Consider the following 21,193-nt stretch of genomic DNA (forward strand, 5'->3'; position numbering starts at 1 on the left):
CTTTGTTATTTTGCCGTCCACTTTGTAGGCTTGTAGGCTCATTTGGCTTACCTTTTTCAATATCAGCAATTTTCAGCCGCATTTTATGTCACCTACGGTACTCAACAAGTACGTTAACTGATTGACTGAGTGCTTTGACGACCGCAACTTTGAACACACTCTAATTCATATGTGCTCTTACAGTACGTGGGTGCTTCGTCCACTCATTACTGGCAATCCATTTGCCGTCCAATAAATAGCAACTTTTTGCCTTTCCTTCCCTTCTCTTTTTTAGGCATGCAGATAATAGAAGGCCTTTTTTGCATGGCCAGGCCAACCACTGGACCACAGAACATACAGATTTCAACTTTAAGATTGAATTTTCATTTTACTCAAAGGAGTGTTTTAGATAACGACTGCTCCATAAAACATTTCACGTATATGCACTTTTAATGTCATATATATATATATATATATATATATATATATATATATATATATATATATATATATATATATATTATCATAAATGAAGAGGTCACTGGAGATTTTTGGAAAAAAATTGATCAGCGCATATTCAAACAAAATCTTGGCAATAGTTTTAAATAGTCCAAATGATAACAAGTTTACACAACATATCAGCGTCATCTGCACAAGTATTACAGTTCAATATTGGGAGCAATAATAAATATTGCAAAACTGCAAGTAGCTTTATAAAACTTATTCAAACTTGAAAATCATTTTAACACTATAAATAGTACAGGTGTGTGAATCTGATATATATTCTAAATGACAGTAATTTGATGTTCTCTAGGTATAAAGAGAGAAATCTTGATTTGATCAGCGTGTATGAAAGATTTGCCAAAAATGTCATTTACTGGTATATAGCCTATTTAGATGGATGGAATTATTTGCCTGTAAATTTGTTTTCACGACTTACATATCACACCATCCAAATAAGTATAATCTCATAGCATAGGGACAGAATTGAGTATACCGGTAATAAGAACACATATAATCATCCAACTTTTAAATATATATACGTGTATAATACTTCATTGACTGTCATCATTTATATATTAAAAGAAAAAAATATATATATTATTATGCATTTCATATGGAGATATTTTGCACTTAAAGTGAGTATTTATTGTGCTCTGCGATTTACTTTAGATTTGTTCTTTATATAGTAAATTAAGGAGACTACAGAAAGGAAAATATCAAGTTTTATGAGAGTTGACTTCTGCCAAGAGTTGGGCATGAGATTTTGTTGTGGCTTTGCACCACATTAAATTGTAAATATCATGTGTTTCAGGTTCCATTTTTGACAATTATAAATACATGCACATTTTAATATGACCTCGGGATTAAACCATAAGACTTTAAAAATGGTACACTGTTTGTCATATAAGTGATAGAAGTGATAAATAAATAACTTCAACTGTATGGTCATACCGGAACTGGAATGCAAGCTTATTGGCCTGGCGATCTGCATGCACTTATGGTCTTATATGAGGCATACATATGATAAGCTTTATATATGTGTGTACGTAGTTATAAATCATACAAATCGTAAGCATGTGTTCTAATCTTCAATACTGGGCTGACAATGATTATGGTCATGGGGGTCAATACATTTTATATGTGTATATCTGTAAGCCAAAGTTAAATATATTTATGGCATATGGGTATTAACAAAATGTAACTTAAGGCTTTAAACGAACTTTTTCTGTTACACAGCATCAAGTACAGCAAAAAAAATGTGACGTTCCTGTAGATATATGTGCGTTTTAGCTATAGTTAAGTTTAATATTTGGTAGTCCTGCGTAATGCACACCGACTGTAAAATTAGTGCAAATGCTAGAAAACAACATTAATTGGGTACCATATATTGATTTACACTATAATGCCTTAACACAACTTAACCCTTTTGCCAGGAAATGTGTAAAAATTACTTCCTATGCCCCCGTTCTGATAAGCCCTTTGGTGTAGTTTAATTTTGTCAGCACAGCTTCCCTCCTCCCCCATGGGAGTTCCTAACTAACGACTAAATCTGCAGACTGGACTATCCAATGTCAATGTCAAGGTAAAAGAACGGACATATGCATGTCATCTAGTTATCACCAGACCTATTTAAAGTGTTAATTAGTGTATGTGTTAGGCACGTAGATTTTCCATCACACAGATGTTACATTTATTACTGTTGCTTTCTTTATCAGGACTAATCTCTATCACAAAAAGAAGTAGTAACATGCTGAGATGGAAGCCACCTGTATGTCACAACAGCTGGAAACAGGTTTCAGTACGTGGTATTGTTTGATTAATCTAATCTCCTCACAGTGCAACGTGTATAAAGGCACTACCACAAATATCTTGGGTAGACTGACACTGGTATTGAAACCGTAAGCAGTTTGTAGCCCGGTATAAATTGCGTCACTTCCTCCGGAACTTGTCGGCATTTGAAAAGAATCATGGCCGCTGTCACAAGTCAATCATGGTCCGTCGTGGGCAAATCCACGAAAAAAACGAAACAAACGCCTCAAGCGTTAACCAAGGACCAGAAAAAATCATTTATAAGCAAAATGCCGAGGATCGAAGCACAAGGTGAGGATTTCTAACTAACTGCGCCATTTCTGAATTTCCATAGTTGTGTGAATGTTGTTGTTGCATGGAGGTACAGTATATATGGGAGGAGGAACAACTCGCGACATAGATGCGTAATCCACGCTGATGAGGAGAAATACTAAGGAGGTTTACCGTTTACCTGCTGTGAATACACGCCTCTGCTGAATGTTCATTAGCTTCCTGCTAATGTTTGTCTATATAACGTGTAAACCACTGGTTATGGAGACTTTTGCTAAAAGCTGCATTAATTGCAGTGTACCATCGTGTGGTGCATCAAAATGAAGTGTGCCAAATCCAACTCCCATTGGACAGGAGTGCCATCCACACTTGTAATATGTGGTGTATACACGCTCGATATGCACACAGCTTCCTACTGTTTTTAAGTGTACTAGAACCCATCTTAGGTAAACTATCGGGGAGTACACAGGGGGCTACATGTGCGCACCTTACTGGTTAATCCCAAAAAGTCATTTACAAAGGCATGCATATACTGTGGCGCAACAAGAATCAATGGACAGGCGTAAGTTGGCTTCGTGTTGAATAGTAAGCAAGCGGTAATTCAGTAGGATAAATACATTTGAATAGTTTTGACAACTCTTAAGACAAGAAAAAGGACGAAAACTTTGGCCATAATTTTGTTGTAAAAAAAAGACAATTAAAATTCGAACATGACCTGTGTGTCATCATGGTGAAACAATGGACCTCATTACAATTCACTGTTTTTGTTTGTAATGCTTTTTGCTGATGATAGTCCCAAGGAAATTGTCAATTTCTTCTGCAGCCATAAGTGAATCAAAGTGGTCTGACATCTGTTCTGTTATCCTGTCTTCATTATTCACCACTTGTACAGGGGGCCTGTGTTGTGAGCAAGCAGTGCACGACTGGGTGCTGAGTACCTATCACAACAGGCGTGAATAGCTGCTTGTCTCAGGAGCGCATGCGCGATCATGTGCCAAAAGGCAGACAGGTTAATCCCCTGTTAGTGTCCTGCTGTGTCAGTGTCATAAATGGAACACTTTGAAGAGCCTCCTTGCATATATATTTTGTATATCTCCATGTTTGTTGTAAAGGTGTTGACATGCTGTTATGTCGCAAGAGTATCTGTCTGCATGTATTAATTTAAGAATTATTCCATATGGTTGGAGACTGATGCACAAATTTGGATACCAGAGAGGCGATTTTTGTATCAAATCATAAATATTCATTGGAGCAGGTGAATATGAGCATTGATATATTGCAGCCGACTGGCAGGTGCGCATCATCACATGAACCTGTTAAGAGTTACTCCCCCTGTTGACAATGACCCTCAGGGTAATGCAAAAAATGGCTAAATTTTGTCACTATGTTTTTTTACACCATTATTTTAGTGGCAGTTGTAAAGATTAGGGTGACCCTGTTGTTAGCTAATGAGCTCTTCTTAGATGTTCATTGTGAAAAGCTGCTTCTTCAATAAATTGATGTCACTTAACCATGTGACACCACCCTCAAGTTTAAAATTCTCATTAGGTGACAGTTGCATTGAAAAGACTCTCCATTCAAGTCCCATCTCCTTTTGTCTAACTTCATATGGCCTGCTAAATTTTACTTTACAATGGATGACAAGTGATCATTTCTTACTGTCAGTGTACCACAGAATGGTGAAATGTGCAATTTTCTAAATACTGCTGATTTAAATGTAGCACCAGGTGGGCCATGGCTATGTCGACTTTCTTTATTTACTGCTTCAGTGGCTTAATGGTTAGAGGGTCCGTTTCTCAGTCGGAAGACCCCAGAATTAAACCATAAGACATTAAAAGTGGTACTTGCTGCTGTCTTGCTTGGCGCTCCGTCTGAAACAGGCTGTAACATCTTATTTCTCGATTTGCTTGCACTCCCAAAACTTCACATGTATTTCACATGGAAAGGCTGCGCCAGCCTCAAATTCACAAGCGACGAACTGTCATAGCAGACACTGCAGCCATTTTGCACTAACTCCAGTTATGGGTCAAGGCGGAGTTCTTGTTCCTACAAAACCCAAAATGCCTGTTAAACCCAAAAAGCACCCCATAACTCTTTGGTTTTTGAAATTGTTTGCCATACCTTGAATATCGGGCTGACATGTTTAACTGAGAGAAATGTATATGTGTTTTTTTATACCATCTCGGTACAAAGAGAAGAGTTGAAATAGCCAATACAGTGAGTTTAAATATCTTTAGTGCGACAAAACCAATCATATAATTAAAAAAATTAATCTGGTGAATTGTTTACATGTATTTTCAGCTCCAGTAAAGGAGTCCTCAACTATTTATGATGCTTTCCTTGGTAAGTCATCATCAGACAAGGCTGTGTCAAACAGTGCCAAAAATGCTGCAGGAGAAGTCGTCAAGAAGAATGTTGTCAACAAGAAAAAAAAAACCGAACCAAATAATGAGAAAAAGAAAGAGAAACCTTTGCCATTTGAGGAAGTTATTTCAAAGGTAAGAATGTATTTAGACTTGGTATATTGAGGCAAATAACTAAATGATGCTCTTTTCAGCGCAAGCCAGTATCCAATTCCCCACTGTTTCACATGCTTCACTCAGTGATCAGCACTCCAGATAACGGATATTGACGTAATTTAGACCTCATGAATCATCTGTATATGAAGATATTAATCCTGATCACACCCAGTAAAAGTCAGGTAATTACTGTGTTGGCCTACGTGAAATTTTTAGGGCTGGCGCCATCACCAGCATGTCTTTTTAGGTAAAGGGAGACCACTTGTATGACCTATACAAAGGGGACTGTTACACAAGTGCAGTATTGATGCAAAATAGAAATCTCAAACAATGTTGCAGCCACAAAGAAAACAACTAGTTGACATATTCATGAGGATGTGTGTAAACTATCATTCTGCTAAGCGATTTTTCCAGTATTCTGCTCTTTTGTTGATTTTTGACTGTGGCCTTCAATTTAAGAACAAACTTGAGATGATGTTGATGTCATAAATTCGTCATTATAATCTTTTTAACAAAGTGTGAATGTTGCAGATTTGCAACTCCTTTTCGACATTTTACATTTTCACACATTTGACACCCAGACTAAGAGTTCAGGAACCCTGTTGGCAAATGAGATCATCACCACTGATTCTTTCCAACCAGTGTTGAATGTTTGCTACTTTTTTTACAGCATTTCCCTCTGTAAGGCATATAAATCTACCCTGGCCTTTTCAACACGACAGTAAATGACCTCAATCTTAGTAATTTCTTGTAACCTTGTCTGAAAAGTGCGAATGTTGCAGATGTGCAACCTCTTTCTAACATTCCCCAATTTCATACATTTGTCCCTTGCCAAGAATTAAGGTTACATGAGGGCATATGAGGTCAGTGTCATTAATTCTTCCCGGTAGCCAGTGTTGAATGACCATTGACAGTGAATGACCCGAATATCCTTAAATTTTTGTCTGAAAAATGTGAATGTTGCAGATTTGCAACTTATTTGTAACATTCCCCATTTTCACACATTTGACCTAGGGACTTCAGACATTCAGACATTTGCAAGTGAATAAGATAAAAATCATTAATGCTTTCTAACCAGTGTTGAACATGTGCTCATTTTGAAGAATTTGCCTCTTTCATGCATATAATCTGACACTGGCCATGAACTTTTGATACAACAGTAAATTACCTCAGTATTAGTAATTCCTTGTAACCGTGTCTGAAACTTGCGAATGTTGCAGATGTGCAACCCCTTTCCAACATTCCCCATTTTCACACATTTCACCCTTGCCAACAGTTCAGGATTCTTGTGGGCAGTATCATTAATCCTTCTTCGTTACGTTTGTTGAACATCTACTGCTCATTGTCCAGCACTTCCCTCCTTCACACGTACAAATTGATCCTGGGCTTGAATTCTGGACAGTAAATAACCTTGTCTGAAAAGTGTGAATGTTGCGGATAGGCAACTGACATTTCATTTGTGCAAAACTTGTTGAAGTGCTGCTCATATTTTAGCATCTCCTCTTTCACAGTTGTTTTTGTCACGTCCTAGAAATTTAAAACAATGAGTTTATAAACTCAGCATCCTAAATTCTAATTTCCGCACTTCCACATACACCTATCGTGGAGACCTGACCAAGTAGTCCAGGCTTAAATATTTAGCCAACCTCAGTATCCTTAAACCTACTACATACATTTGAAAGTTGCTGAAGTTGCACATGTTCTGTTCATTTTTTTATCTATCCCCACCTATCACACTCCCAACTCCCTTCATAGCTGTTCTCTGTCACAGAAGTTAAACTTTCTAAGTACGGAGTTAAACACCAATCAAATAAATAAGTGAATTGAGTCTGAATGAGCAAGATATCTCTGAAAGGTGTGAATGTTGCAGATCTGCTACATTTTCTATCAGATCTTCCCTCATCCACCATTTGGTGAAGAAATGATACCTTATTTCTGTCAAAAAATGTCATTGTCATTTCCCTATGGTCCATTCTAACTGGCATAGGGTCTTCAGTAGAACCCAAAATGATAGGACCTATAATAAAAATGTTACAAATGTTCAGCCTTATTTACATTACATTGCAATGTACATTACATTTTTAGTACATGTATAATGTTTGACCATTTCATAGAAATGAGACTTTAGATAATTGTGAGTGACTTTCATCACAATAATAAAGATGTACGATTCATTTATTCAAATTTTAATATGAAACTTGTACATTTACTGCTGTTACTTACTTCTGTATTTTCAGTTTCAATGATCTGGTATGTAAAATATGTTGCTTTTCAGTCTCTTACAATATGAAAGCATAAAAAGGCTTTTAAACCGTTATTTCAGATTGATCGAAATGATTTAGCATCGGTGCTAACCAAGTCTCAGACCAGTTTTCCTGGCAACAAAGACGTCTGGCTAAAGGATCTGGCATCCTACCTAAACCTGAAGATGGAGAGAGTGGCTGAACCAGACCCAGTGTTCAGGGATAAACCTAAGGGTATGGACTAGCTTCTGCTGACTCAGTGAAACAACATTTTGCATATCTGACTGCCTCCTTTAGGATTAGATACTAGGGAAAATGAAAGGGCTTCTGTATTAATAATTAAGTTAGCAGTAGATTGGAACTAAATGCCATGTTATGTGCTGAAAATAGCGATGAATGAAAAACTCTGTTGTATTCTGACTTGTTTGGAATTTCTTGTTTGTTTGTTTTTTTTTTTTAACGTGTGATTTTCTCTGGTGCAAGTATATTTGTCATGGTAGTGGTGAACCTTTTTCATTTTTGTGTTTATATTTTTAATAAATTTTAGTATTGGTATTTTTAGACTTCCCACTTTCAAAATTGGAATCCAGGAGCAAAGACTTGATCATGAATACACTGAAGACATGTGACCCTGCCACTATTGAACACCTGTACTACCACTGCATTCAGACCATGCTGACAGAAATGGGTAAAGGTAATAAGAGGATATAGTAGTATTTACCTGTTACTATGGGGCCAGTTGTTCAAAATTGTATTAAAAGGTAAGCCAGGCTTAAATCTTAATACCAGTCTTGTTCTAATTCAAAACCTGTTGTAATGTTAATAACGGGCATAACTTCTAATACATTTTTGAACAATTGGGCCCTGTTTGTTATCAGGGATAGCAGGGCTGTATTCATGTAAATCATGAATAGGCAGTGAAATATTGTCGAGCATGTCTTGTTCCATCTCTGGATGCTTTGGAATTATAATGGCATACATGTGGTACTGTGAACTTTTAAAGTCAACATAAAGTCAGCCACTAAAGCTGAATTAATGAATAAAATAGTATTCCAGAAATGGTCTGAAAAATATTTTAAAAATTCTATACTGCTTATCAACAAAATAAATTGCAAGCAATCATCAGTACCTAGCCACTTATTTGGTGATGCAAGTTTGCCATGTTATAGTTATCTAGTGTGATGTCACAAAACCTGGGAGCTCTCCCATATCATCGGTATTAAACAATGTGAGAATGACAAAATACAAACAAAAACACTTGATACCCAATGGCAACCAAAGAGCATCAGCTCTGTTCTGTGTTCAAAGGGCTGATGTTTCTTTTAGTTTGCGCTCAGTCAGAGCAATGTTTGTAGACACAAGCATAGTCTTTCAGCTGTCCTGCTCGTCCTGTGTAAGTATTTGGCCTGACTGGCTGTACCGACTAAAGAGAATTTATCAAACATAGCAGGATCTTCTGATTGATAACAGATGCTTTCATTCAGATTTTGGGAAGATATTTTCATAATAAATCTGGCTTTGCTAAGGAAAAATCATGCAGTCACACTATTTTTCTTCAAGCAATGACTCTGCTGAGGCGGTTTTCTGGCTGGCTCACCTTGACAAGTTACTGCAATATCCTGCCCAACACGTTGTGACACGGCAGTCGCTCTCAGTTCCCTGCTTGTGAATCAAAATGCATCCATTTATCACTTAAACTAACCGCAAAATTCAGTTGTGTCCTATATCCTTTTTTCTATGTATATAGAGTGACAGACTCCATGTTCACTTTAAACAAATGTATGGTTTGTAGAGCTACTCCATATTGTGTCAAGTAACAGGCATAAAAGTGTTGAACATTCAAAAACTTTTTTGCCTGCTTTGTTCCCATCGGCCAAGGGTGTATCATTAAAATGTATGTCTATCAAGAGGGGCAAAAGTCTATATATTCTTCAAGGGAATGTTATAATTGTAACATACAGCATCAGTACTTTCAACTTCCTTGTCACGCACAATCTTATTAAACAAAAATTAAAAAAATGAAAGACTTAATTTAATTATTTTTATAGGTGTGTCCACATATGGCTACAGAATCTTCCTCCAGTGTTTAGCCTGGCAACGCCCATCGGTGGCGTCCAGCAAAGTTCACCAGGTAACCTATGAACTTATAGCTTTTGTAGTGAATATATCATGATATTGCAGTGATATCAATGGGGGAAAATTACATGTAGTACTGAGTAGTGCTTTCTGGTCTCAAAGATCTGTTATCATGCCTTAAAAGATGAATCAAATGGCAATGTACAGGTATGCTCATCAGCCACGTAAATCAGATACATGTGTAACGTAAATTGTTTTTGTGACAGTGTGTACAGCTGTAGGTGTGTTTAACATGTCTGTACTTCTGTGAATTTAACAGCATTGGGTTGAAACTGAAAGCTAGGTCATTTGTGACATTCTTATGTGTTCAGACCCTTTTTTTTTTGTTACATGTATATCATTAAAATATATATTCCAGTTAGTATTGCATGGGGATGTGTGTTTTGATTGCTCTTGTTTTGAATGTTGTAGTATTTGGAACTGCTGAAGGGGAACCAGAATCGCCCTGTAAAGTGCCTGTCGATTCTCTGGGCTCTGGGCCTAGGGGGCGTTAAAGACTTGAGAGCTGGTCTCCGAGGTACATCAGCCTTCATATTACTTGTACATTGGCTAAATACTGCAAAATCTCTGTGTCGCTCTTCTTCATGATTTATTTTAGATTACATTTTCATATTTGGTAGTAAGAAGACATGTCTAATGCAGTAAAGACTGTTGACTTGGAAGAAAAATATTTCCAATGCAAAAAATAAAACTGAATCTGTATAAATTAAACCGTTTGTATTTTTTTTTTCCTTGCAGTTTGGCTGGACCTCATGTTACCCATGACATCTGTTAGACCTCTGGCTTCCTATCCTGTGGAATATATTGGCATCTTGTTACAGTAAGCCTTGTCGAAGTTTTTGTATAACCGTTATACTTGAATTATATATGTAAGAAATTGCCTTAGCTTTTAGAGTTTTTCCAAGGAGTGATTCCGAGGTTTTTAAATATTTTCAATGAATGTTATATTGTAAAGGCAGCACAACAAAGAAGATACTTTGTGTTTCATCATCCTGACTTGGCACTCTCCTGACAGATGAGGTTTTATTCAGGTGTGAAGCTAGCACAGATACACTTACTGCTTGTGGAGCTGTGGTAGTTTCATCTGGGCAATGTCATTTTTTAGTATATTTTTGAAATGTTCTTCAGTATGTCCTAAACCACCGATGAAATGATAAGACCATTGTAATTTAATAAATCAGAGAATTGTTTAGGGCTCGTACATTGTTTAATAGTTACGTGGTGAAAAAAAAATAAAGTTATTTAGAGGATCTAAAAAAGTTCGTCTTTAATATAAATCTGCAGTTGTTATCTGTATATTCAAACCCTGTAATGTTGCAGATCGAAGAAATAAGTAAATGTTTTTATTTCAGACATCACAAAGATCACAAGTCAGCTTATGGAGTGATGACAATCCGTGATTTCTTCCCTGTGCTGGACCTTGTCTTCAGTAACTCCATGAACTTACCACATGACCTGCAAAAGAAGCTTGTGTCTGTATATCCTCAGATCAAGGTAAAATGCAACAGTTGTTCTGTGTTCAAACATCAGTTACTTTGAGCAAGTCTTATTAATACAATTTTTAATGGAAAAAAAATATAGGGAGAAAAAAATGGGACTTTCAGGAAAAGAATTGTGCTCTAGTGTGAGCATGTATTTTTATTTCATATTTTAAAGCATCCTGTTGTTTTACAGACTATAGCCTTTGGAGCTGACCCAAAATCCAGTCTGCGTCTCTTCTTCCCATCCTTCCTTTCAAGGGCCACATCTGATGCACGTTCTCCACTGAAGAATGAGGTACTTTAACTTTACAATTCTCAGCTTCCTATTCTTATAGGCAAGTTCTGCTTAGTCATAATTTTATTTGGATTTATGGTGTTCCATGCAAATTAGAAAATGATGATATGACAAAGAATTTTCAGTTTTCTAGACTGTAACTTGTTTTCCATAGTACCAACAATCCAAGTCTTTCTGGAAAAAAAAAGAAACAAAACATAAAAGATATTTAAAGCAGTACATGTTAATAATATACTTGGCATTATAACATATGACTGTTCATGTTTTTACTTATGTTTCAGGTGCTCCCTTGCTTGGTGACTTGCTTGATGACTGATAAAATGTGTTTCAGTGTTTGGAGACAGATGTACATCAAGCATCTTCCTCAGTCCAGGTAAGCAATGGTCAATCCCTTCGTCTAACATGCCTTCACCTGAGTAGATAATTGTGCTTATGTTGAACTCTGAAGGTCTTAGACCTTTGAAGTCACATCTTTTATATGTACTTTCTGGTTTGTTATGTACAGCTTAATGTCAAGACCCTGAGTCTGTGAGACAATGTAATTGCATGTGGGGAATATGCAGTATGTTTGCTTGTACTCCTTATATTTAGAAATAACTAAAATATGCAAAATTTGAATTTGAGAAATTATTGTAAAAGTGATGACATTGTCATTTTGTGAAGTTCTGTTTCACTGTGTAAAGTTCACAGTACATCTCTGTAAATCTAAAATGCTCTTGGTACAGTTCAAATCAGCATACAGACAAACCAACAATGATAATGTTCATCCAGTTAATGTAGGGGGAATATCTTTCCTATTACATATAATAACAATGATAAATCAAACACATGTCCATAAAGCTATACCTGTGTTTGTAGTGTACTGCTGGAGCACCTCTCTAAGAATTGGGCGACAGTATCTCGTCAGCTGGAAAAGAAGCTCCTACATGAAACTCTGCGATCCTTCAGTGTGACGAATGATGAGCTTACAAGCCAAGGTCACCATGGCCCAGAAGAGACAGGGTGTGGCCAACTGTGTAAGGTAAGATATGTTGGAAGACTCCAACTGAATGGCAAAAATTTAAATATTTGTCCATAGAGTGTTTATATGTTTGAGTAAAATTATTTACCCCATTAGGGTTGAAGTAAAACAGCTGTTGGCGGGATACCAAAATTATCCTTTAAATTCTACCCTTATACATGTGTATGTTCACAGGCACACAAACGATTCAGGGTGGTGCATTTAATCAGCACAAACCATTTGATCTATGTCCTGACCGTTTCATTATATTTCAGCGTTTATTAATTCCTTAGCTGTACATGTAACTAATTTTCTGAAACATCTTTTGTGATAAATTCAGGAGCTGCTGTCACGGATGGGTCAAACCACAGTATTCTCCTGGTTCTGGGTGCTCTTCCTTGTTGTTGGACTGGTGGCTGCAATCATTGCTTACGATGTCTACACTTCTTATAACTTTAGAGGTTTGTAAATTGTTAGTCTGCTTTTGGCACAACTTTTCAGCCAATATTTTTCAGAAAGCAAAGATTTATACTGTTTTTCTTTTTTTTTTAAATGAATGAACAGTTGATTTTAAAACATCACAAACATAAATGCAGATAAAAGTAAATAAATTTTGTAGTAAGGTGTCTTCTATACAAGCTTGATTCATGACATCACTAATTGATAAATATGGAAAAGAAGTAATGTTTACACAACATGCACATTTTTGCTAGTGATTTGAGTGATTTACAATGGTAAACTTTTTTCACAACGTATCTTTGTGCAGTGTCACGCACATGGCGCTTCCTGGAGGAATATGGAATTTTAGCTGTCCTTCAACAGGGCTGGATCAAAGTTAGTGCTTTTACCCAGAAAGTTTTGAGGTAAGAATTATTAAAGTGTACCTTGTTGTTATTTGAATAATGCCTTCTAATGAAAACTTAGTTTTTGTGATCTCTCATTTAGAATAGTTTAAAAAAAAGAAATAAGGGATTGTGAGCTTCCTTAAAGGAAAAAGCAAATTCTTTATTTTGTTTTCTCCTCCTTGTATACTATTACTTTTTTTTCTGAGATTGTTAAGAGCAAATGATCTTGATACTGCAGTTAATCTGATGAATATTATGCTCATTAAAAAGGGATATTAATTACATAAGAACTAATTTAGAACAAAACTCAGCTGATAAACAGATTGCTGAAGTTTAGAGTGATACATGTCATCTGGTCAAGGTATATTGCATTTTGAAACACTTGCATGATGTAGCAAAATGCCATCCTGAGAGTGGGTTGTCACATATTTTCGGTTGTGTTTATTTGCAGTTGGCTGCAGGTGAATATACCTTTCTATTATGCTCGTACCTGCGAGGCTGTGGGCCCGTACTTCCGTCAGACTAAGGACAAACTGATCGAATGGTACTGGATAGTGTATGATGCCACAAAAGTACAAAGACAGTGGATAACTGCAAAGACATTACAGTTTATCTCATGGGTAAGATAAACTATGTAGAGAGCAGAGGTACATGCACATGTATATGCATAGGCAGTATCTCAGATGGCTTTTTCGAGGATGAAATTGGAGTGTTTATCATGGTTAGAACAATCCTCACCTTATGCAAGAGTGTCATCTATCATATTCTGTTGGATCATCCGTGATGACTAAAACCTTGTGCAAGGTGGTAAGAACCCTAAAATGTCAAATTTATTAATGAGTCCATTATTATAAACTGTGATAAATTTAATGAATTTAGTTTTTATTTATTCTTCAAGAGCAGTAAATGGGCTAGTTTCACAAAGATTTTGTAGACCACCAGTGTAATCGGCATCAGGAATTAATGCATGCATACATTAAATTCTGTGGCTATTTTAGACAGGCTGCATATGTGGTGGGGCAACAAATGTCTTATGTAATTTTGAGTGTGAAACATGTACTTATGAGTTTTTCTCAAGGCTTTTGATGAATCACTTTTCTCGAGCTGCAGATTGAAACTGCTAGCAAAGTGTACATATGTCTTTCCATGGTTATGTTTGACATGTACATGTATTTACATGTAGATCTAATTTTGCTTCAAAAGCTTTTCAGTTCAAGGGTGACTGCAGCTTACATGCCTCCATGCATTGGTTTACATGTAGTGTGTTTATAGACAAAATTAAGTATGTGTACATGTATTTGTATTGCATTTTTGTGTTCAGATTTTGGTAAATATTACTCTTTACTGGTGTTTTCTATTACAGGCCTATCACTTGTCTCCAGCCTTTTGGGAACAGGCCCAAGACAGCTGTCTAACCGCCTGGCAAGTGGCCAGAGATTACCTTTTGCTCATCTGGCAGTTCCTTGTTTACTACTGCAAGCTTGCTTATGTGTGGATTATTGAACACTTAATAGCGTGAGTACGCAGCAATGCATTGTGCTTCACGTATGTCCAAAATTTATCAGAGGCCATTTTCAAAATGGATGTCTTGTAATAATGTGATCGTATCAGATACTTTTCATGAAGACATATTGGTCAAAATTGCAATTAAAAATCAGTATAACACTGCATCCATTTATCAACAAAAAATTGTTTTCCTTTTGTCTTTTAAGCATTCTTTTTAATGTAGTATTTGTAGATGATATTTTTGTGATTTTTACATGAATTATGGGAAAGAGGCTATGCATACTTGCAATAGTAATAATAATGATAATTACTTTCATTTGCAGGAATTTTTCTTTCGAAAAGGTTGTAAGGCTGATGTCTTCCTTGCTGTTAAAAATGCAGGCAGTGTTTGCATCCATAGTGCAATGGTGCATCACCACAATTACCACCATGACAGCATGAGGGGTGTAGTCCAGATCTGTTGGAACTGGGGGTGGGGGGGTTAACTTGAAGTTAACTTCAAGAAGGGTAGCATTAATCTGATGTAAATCATCACATCTTATCAAAGCCTGGTATCCGGGAAGGTGTTTATGAATGTTTCATGTAAATGCCAGTAAATATATCAATGATGTGGAATGAAAGTAGAGTATAAAAATTATATAAAGGAAGTCAATTATTCACTTCTCTAACTTATTGACATGAGCTGTAATTCTTAGTTCTAACATTGTGTTAAAGTCATCTTATAATATACTGAAAAAAATATATTTGATTCATTTCTATCCTTGGCACTGACTTATAATCTCAAGGTTGCTTTCTAAGTCATTTGTTTTTTGTGCATTATTGTCTAACAAGAATATAAACAACAGTCTGATATATATGTATGTTAAGTGAGTGTCGACAGTGTATGTATAGATTTACCCATGCTCTTGACAACAATAAAATGTTATTGTTACAGTAAAAAAATTCACAATTCCGTCTGAATGTTTCTGCTTGTGTATAACAAGCCTGTGAGGCCTCCATGGTCAGTCCTCCAACACAGTGCTATAATCCAGAAGCCTCTCAACAATGCGGTTGCTGTGAGTTCAAATCCAACTGAGGCAGGCTTACTCTCAGGCCCTATGTGGGAAGGCTTGCTGGCAATCTTTGGAGGGCTGTAGGTTTTCCAAGGCTCTGCCTAGCTTCCTTCCACCATAATGCTGATCGCTGTCGTATAAGTGAAATATTTTTGTGTATAGCGTAAAACACCAATCAAATAAATAAACAATAATGCTGGCCGTATAAGTGAAATATTCTTGAACTGCATAAAAAAACCAATCAAATAAATAAGTAAATACCTGAATTCCCCAATCTTTTCACATGTGTAAGGACACCTTTTAGTACCTTATTGACACGATTAGCACCCTGGGCATAGAATGCCATCACACTAAACACTGCTCATATCATGTGAAAGGATGAAGGAGTGCAGTTCAATAAACTGTTTTTGATGTACTTTGTCATGGCCAAGTCGTTAAGGTGCTTGTCTTACAATTGCTGGAGGGAATTGTGTGGAATTAAACCTGGCCCTTGACAGGAAGTTTGTAGCTTGCCCTTCTCTTGCATTGCTTGCATTGGGGCCTTAGTGCCAGTAAGTTAATGTTCAAGAGCACATGCACCTGTTTTCCACCACTATGATGTGCATGACTACATCATGTAGGAATGTTTGTCAGTAACTTCCCAGTGGTCAATGGATAACCTTGGACTTGCTGCTTTCCTCCACCCATAAAACTGAGCCACCGTACAGGTAAAAAACTTCAATTTCGTATAAATCAATTAAATAAACAATGAGATGAAACAACAGTTAATTCATGTGCATGAGTGATGATTTATGTGCTTCAGTCAAGATAAAGTTGTCTGCAAAACAAAAACTAATTGCACTCATTCTTTATGAAGCACATGTTTGTGCTTAATTTGTTCAATTTTTATTGGTGAATTCCCCATTCTCACAATTTGTGGAACCTTGGGGACAATAACTTCAATATGCAGGCGACATAGCTCTCAAGGCCGTTGTGTGAAGTTAAACCTTTGTCGCAGATCACTTGCCTTTTACCAGTATAGCATGCATGTATGTATCTGTATGTTACACGTGAAAATTTGTCAGAAACTTGCCAGAGGTTCATACTTTATCCCAGTTTCCAAACTTAAAAAGCTAAGCATTACAAATTAAGACTATTTCCCAGTCTACCAATAAAGCTGGGGGCCAATTCAGCTTGGGCCCATATTCCTTACACAGAAAACCATTTCCCTGTCTCTACTGCTCTCTGGGGCAAATTTTACAAAGCAGTCACAAACTGTTTCTGGTATAACTTCTATGCCAACATCCAGTGAAAAGATATGTAAACAAGGTAAATTAACTTGAGACAACATCCCCCTGAAATTTTTTTTATATATTTATTTGACTGGTGTTCTACGCCGTGCTCAGGAATATTTCACTTATACGACGGTGGCCAGCATTATGGTGTGGGTAACCCACGATCATCCGCCCGTCCGGCCGGATACGAAGCCAGCACAAGCTGGACTTGCACTCACATCGACCGCATTGGCAAGAGGCTTCTGGGAATTTAGGCCGCGCTAGCGTGCCAACCGACTGAGCCACGGAGGCCAAGTTATTAGTTTCAGTGTTTCTAGGGCTGTTTAGTTGGTCTTACATGAACTATTCATGAGATCTATTGTCTTGCACAAATATCACATGCCATATACACCAAGCTAGCTCAATGAGAGAAAATATGTGCCTCACATTTTGGAAAGTTTGTCATTTATTGTGCCAAGAGCTGATGGTTTACTTCAGGCACTATGGTTTCCTTTGCACATGAATATGACTGTCACTGCATACATGCCAGTTAAATATTCTGGAAAACAGCAGTGAACCAACACTAGTCAATGAAAGTGACCACCTTTTAATGTGGCATTGATGTAATGAGATATGAAAGAAAAAGGTCATGAAATAACATAGTTATTCTGGTTCATTTTGCATCCTTCAAGAGAAATCAACAAATAGGCCTACCTAATATGTACAACAATGCCGTTTGGTTTCTGAAAAAATGGTGTAAACATCTTCAGATATGTAGATTTGCATCTTTCAGTCAACATACAAAATGTCCAATCTGTAAAGACGCAATGCTACACCTAACAGCCACTAACTGAGCTCTTCAAAAAAATTAAACAGAACAATATCTAAATGTCTATACTGTTTACTGTGTCAAATAATTTAACCATCTAAATTTTGAAAAAACAATGATCGTGTGTTTTCATACATAGTCTGTGCCAACTGTTCGCTGTCTTCCCCACGTGCTCCAGCCATGACTTCCAAAACCTGACTGATAAAAACAGAGTGGGACAGACTAATGACAGATCAAATAATTTCCTGACATGTTTAACTTAGTATTTGGAGCTTAATACAATAATATTCACGTGATTTTCATGATGTCATGTCATGATGTTTTTTCAAAATGATAATGTTACCATCAGGGTCAACTATTACAAAATGGGCATTTTTACCATTCAGAGTATGGTAAATGGAATATACTTAAAAATCACATGTATCAACTATTACCCTATCTGTGTACACAGACATCCAAAACACTCACATGATCTGGACAGGCTCATTCCGTGTTTTCACACAATTTCCTTTCTCCCATTTTTCTTTCTTTTTTGTAGGGAAGTTTGTTTTAATAAATTCGAACCCTGCATGCGTTGGTCTGATCTCACACCAAGGACAGTCTATAATGGAAAACAAAAGTGGAATACATTTACATGTATATTCCCAGTACTTTTTTTTATCCATTTTTCAGATATTCAGATTCATATTACAGATAAAATATAACAGAAAACACCTTACCTGTTTCAACCATTAACTTGTTACTTGGCACTGTGCACATGGAGTTCAAATTATCCTTGGTTTTTAGAGAACTGTTTAATAACAAGAGAAAATTCCGACATATAAAATATTTATCAGAATAATCTCAAGCAACAAAAAATAAACAATTTATGGATATTGATGTACAAATAGACCTTCACTAATAATGTTTTCATATTCACGAATTTGCATGCCCATGGCCTTCACATGGACATATTATTGTATATTTTTTCATTGGCATTTAATGCTATTCTTAATAACAAGTCGCCTCCAACTTGGACTAATACAGTATATCACATTGTTATTTTAGTTCCAGCTTCCAGCCAGGGTTGCTTCTGACATTAAAGCAATAAATCCCCGCGTTAAGCATGAGCACCTTTCTCATGGACTTGAACATAATGTACATTTTTTTTTTACCTATAACTTGGTCAGGATTATAGATTATCTCAACATCTTAATGCAGTCTTACATTCATTTAAAATCACCTGTCTCCCTCTACATGTATGTTATATGTGCAAAAGTTCACCAGTAGCTTGCCAAAAGTCGGTGGTTTACTCTTGGAACTCCAGTTTTCAACACCCATAAAACTGACTACCATTGTATAAAAGGAAAAATTCTTGAGTAGGGTGTTAAAATCTTCATATAGGCCTGTGAGACAAATTGAAACAGGAACAACATTATACAGTGCCTAATCACTCATGATGCCAACATGACTACAACTAAGTCAAAGCATCCTCTGCTTTGATCACCAGATGAAAGATATCTCCAGGTGACTCTCACACTGCCAATCTATCTGTGAATTTGGCTCAAGTCCCTCCCGAATCCTGCTTAAGTTTGTGTGGCTCGCTGAGATTCAAAGTTAAGTTAGCTAGTGCAAAGTGCAGAATGCAAAGGAACACTCACCATCCATTTATTCCAATGTAAAGACCCTCATCAACTATGGCGGCTGCTTCTTCCTTTGTACCATCAAAGGAGTGAACCTAGAAAAAAGGTAACTGTGATAAGATGAACTAGAAGGCACACCAAGAACACAAACCTCCGCTACACCCAAATCTACATATTCCTGCACTGCAGATAAAAGAATATTATTTGTGTCCATTTTGCAATGGTGAAGAATTGTATAAAAATTTTAGAATCAGGAATCAGAAATGTAATCGATTCGAGCTTGGCTAATCACCAAGTTGTGCAGGAAATTTCATGCAAATCTATGAAAAACTCTTACAGAAGAAGTTGAAGACAGACAGACAAACCCCTGCAAAAACATAACATAACTTCCATGCTGCATACTCCTAGACAGTTATGCTAACGAGATACACACAATTTCAGTGAAATATATAATTTCATTATCTCATTATGTAGTAATATGAATAGTGAATATTGTTTTGCAAAGATATGTGTCTTCCCATGATATGATACATGGCCTACCTGCAGTAGTGGATAGAGCTTATGCCTCATTAGCAGGTTATGCTGAGTTGAGTTACACATGTACCCTATTTCTTCAAATTTTTGGGTCACCTGGTGCGCTCATTTTATCCAATATATATGTAATTCCAGCAGGAATATTAAGTTTCTTTTTTTCTCACATGGTTAGGCTTTTCCAAAAGGATGGTAAAGAAATGTAACATTCTACTTTCAACACTACTAATGTTTGTCTCAAAGTTTAGAATAAATAGGGCATCTAAGATTTTTTAATCGGTAATTATGGTACCACCTTGCTTGGAAGCATAATATTAGGAAGTTCAAAAACTTCTTTGCACGGTTGTCAGTATAATGTGACTGGGAGAGGTCGTGTCTTCAGAAATATGTTCCCATAAGAGAACATTTATGTCTGCATTGAAACCAGCATCTTATGAGGAGACACCAAACAAACAAAACAATTATAATCATAGAAAGACCAAATTTACATCTTCAAACTGACCAGGAGTCAAAGCTATGACATATTCATAACTACATAATTGTTTGTAACAATGAAGGTTATAAGACATCCAGGTTAGCACTAAAACAGAAAAAATTATAACACTGGTCCACTGGAAAAATTGCATATTATAGTAGACCACTGTTATAATTGTTTTTGTTTTACATATTTATTTTGGATTCTTTCACTACTTACAACACCTCCTTTAAACCTCTCCTTATTTCGTTTAAGAATTTCCATAAAATCAGAGAATGCATTTCTACAGTGAAGAAACATTGGTAGTCCTGTGGCCTCAACTAGATCAAACTGCTTTTCGAAATATCTGAAATGAAAAGGAAAGAACTGGAATTCTTAAACATAAGTAGGCCTGGATATCATATGTGATGATATACATGTAACATTGCTATTAATGAAAGAATTCTAAAACATCAGAGTTTGCACTTTATAAATGGTGTACTTATTATTGGATATTTCCTTTAGAGCAGCAGTTGTGCTGATGGTTGTAGAAATCAATGCAAAATCCAGAGCAAACGAACCCTATAAACCCAGTACAGAACAAACCTCCTGACCTAAATCCACAGCTTAATCCGAGTCAGGTGGGCTCAGCCTACAAGTATTGCCTCATTACTCAACATGCAGACCGTGGCGAACGACGTGTAATCTAATGGTTTAACATAGAGTAAAACATGTGCACCACCTGAGATAGCCATTGAACAATCAGAGAATGTCTCATCAATCAGGTTTAATGATAGTTAATGACTTACTTTAACTGAACTTCCTTTGGGCAGAACTGGAGACGATCATAATCTGTTGAGGGAAA

General features: G+C 36.5%; 2 protein-coding genes across 4 annotated transcripts in view; one reads left to right on the forward strand and one right to left on the reverse strand.

The window, feature by feature from the left end:
* Positions 1–2,448: 2,448 nt before the first annotated feature.
* On the forward strand, positions 2,449–15,674 carry LOC135471294 (transmembrane protein 214-B-like). Its single transcript, XM_064750465.1, has 16 exons — positions 2,449–2,583; positions 4,864–5,060; positions 7,405–7,558; positions 7,887–8,018; positions 9,373–9,455; positions 9,872–9,977; positions 10,199–10,280; positions 10,813–10,954; positions 11,135–11,236; positions 11,518–11,609; positions 12,095–12,257; positions 12,577–12,697; positions 13,003–13,099; positions 13,533–13,701; positions 14,445–14,596; positions 14,911–15,674. Exons 1-16 carry the CDS (start codon positions 2,451–2,453, stop codon positions 15,026–15,028), a joined length of 2,043 nt encoding a protein of 680 aa, XP_064606535.1. The 5' UTR covers positions 2,449–2,450; the 3' UTR covers positions 15,029–15,674.
* Positions 15,675–17,346: 1,672 nt separating this feature from the next.
* Positions 17,347–21,193, reverse strand: part of LOC135470503 (deoxyribonuclease TATDN1-like) — a 55,908-nt gene continuing 52,061 nt past the window's right edge. For all 3 annotated transcript variants that reach the window (XM_064749485.1, XM_064749486.1, XM_064749484.1), the window contains exons 7-12: positions 21,138–21,180; positions 20,569–20,695; positions 19,362–19,438; positions 18,441–18,511; positions 18,190–18,322; positions 17,347–17,919 (exon numbers count right to left, since the gene is read on the reverse strand). In XM_064749485.1, coding sequence (XP_064605555.1) covers positions 17,811–17,919; positions 18,190–18,322; positions 18,441–18,511; positions 19,362–19,438; positions 20,569–20,695; positions 21,138–21,180 — 560 coding nt within the window. In that variant the 3' untranslated portion in view covers positions 17,347–17,810. The remainder of the gene's footprint in view (positions 17,920–18,189; positions 18,323–18,440; positions 18,512–19,361; positions 19,439–20,568; positions 20,696–21,137; positions 21,181–21,193) is intronic.

Source organism: Liolophura sinensis, chromosome 7, assembly GCF_032854445.1.
Source record: "Liolophura sinensis isolate JHLJ2023 chromosome 7, CUHK_Ljap_v2, whole genome shotgun sequence".
NCBI lineage: Eukaryota > Metazoa > Mollusca > Polyplacophora > Chitonida > Chitonidae > Liolophura > Liolophura sinensis.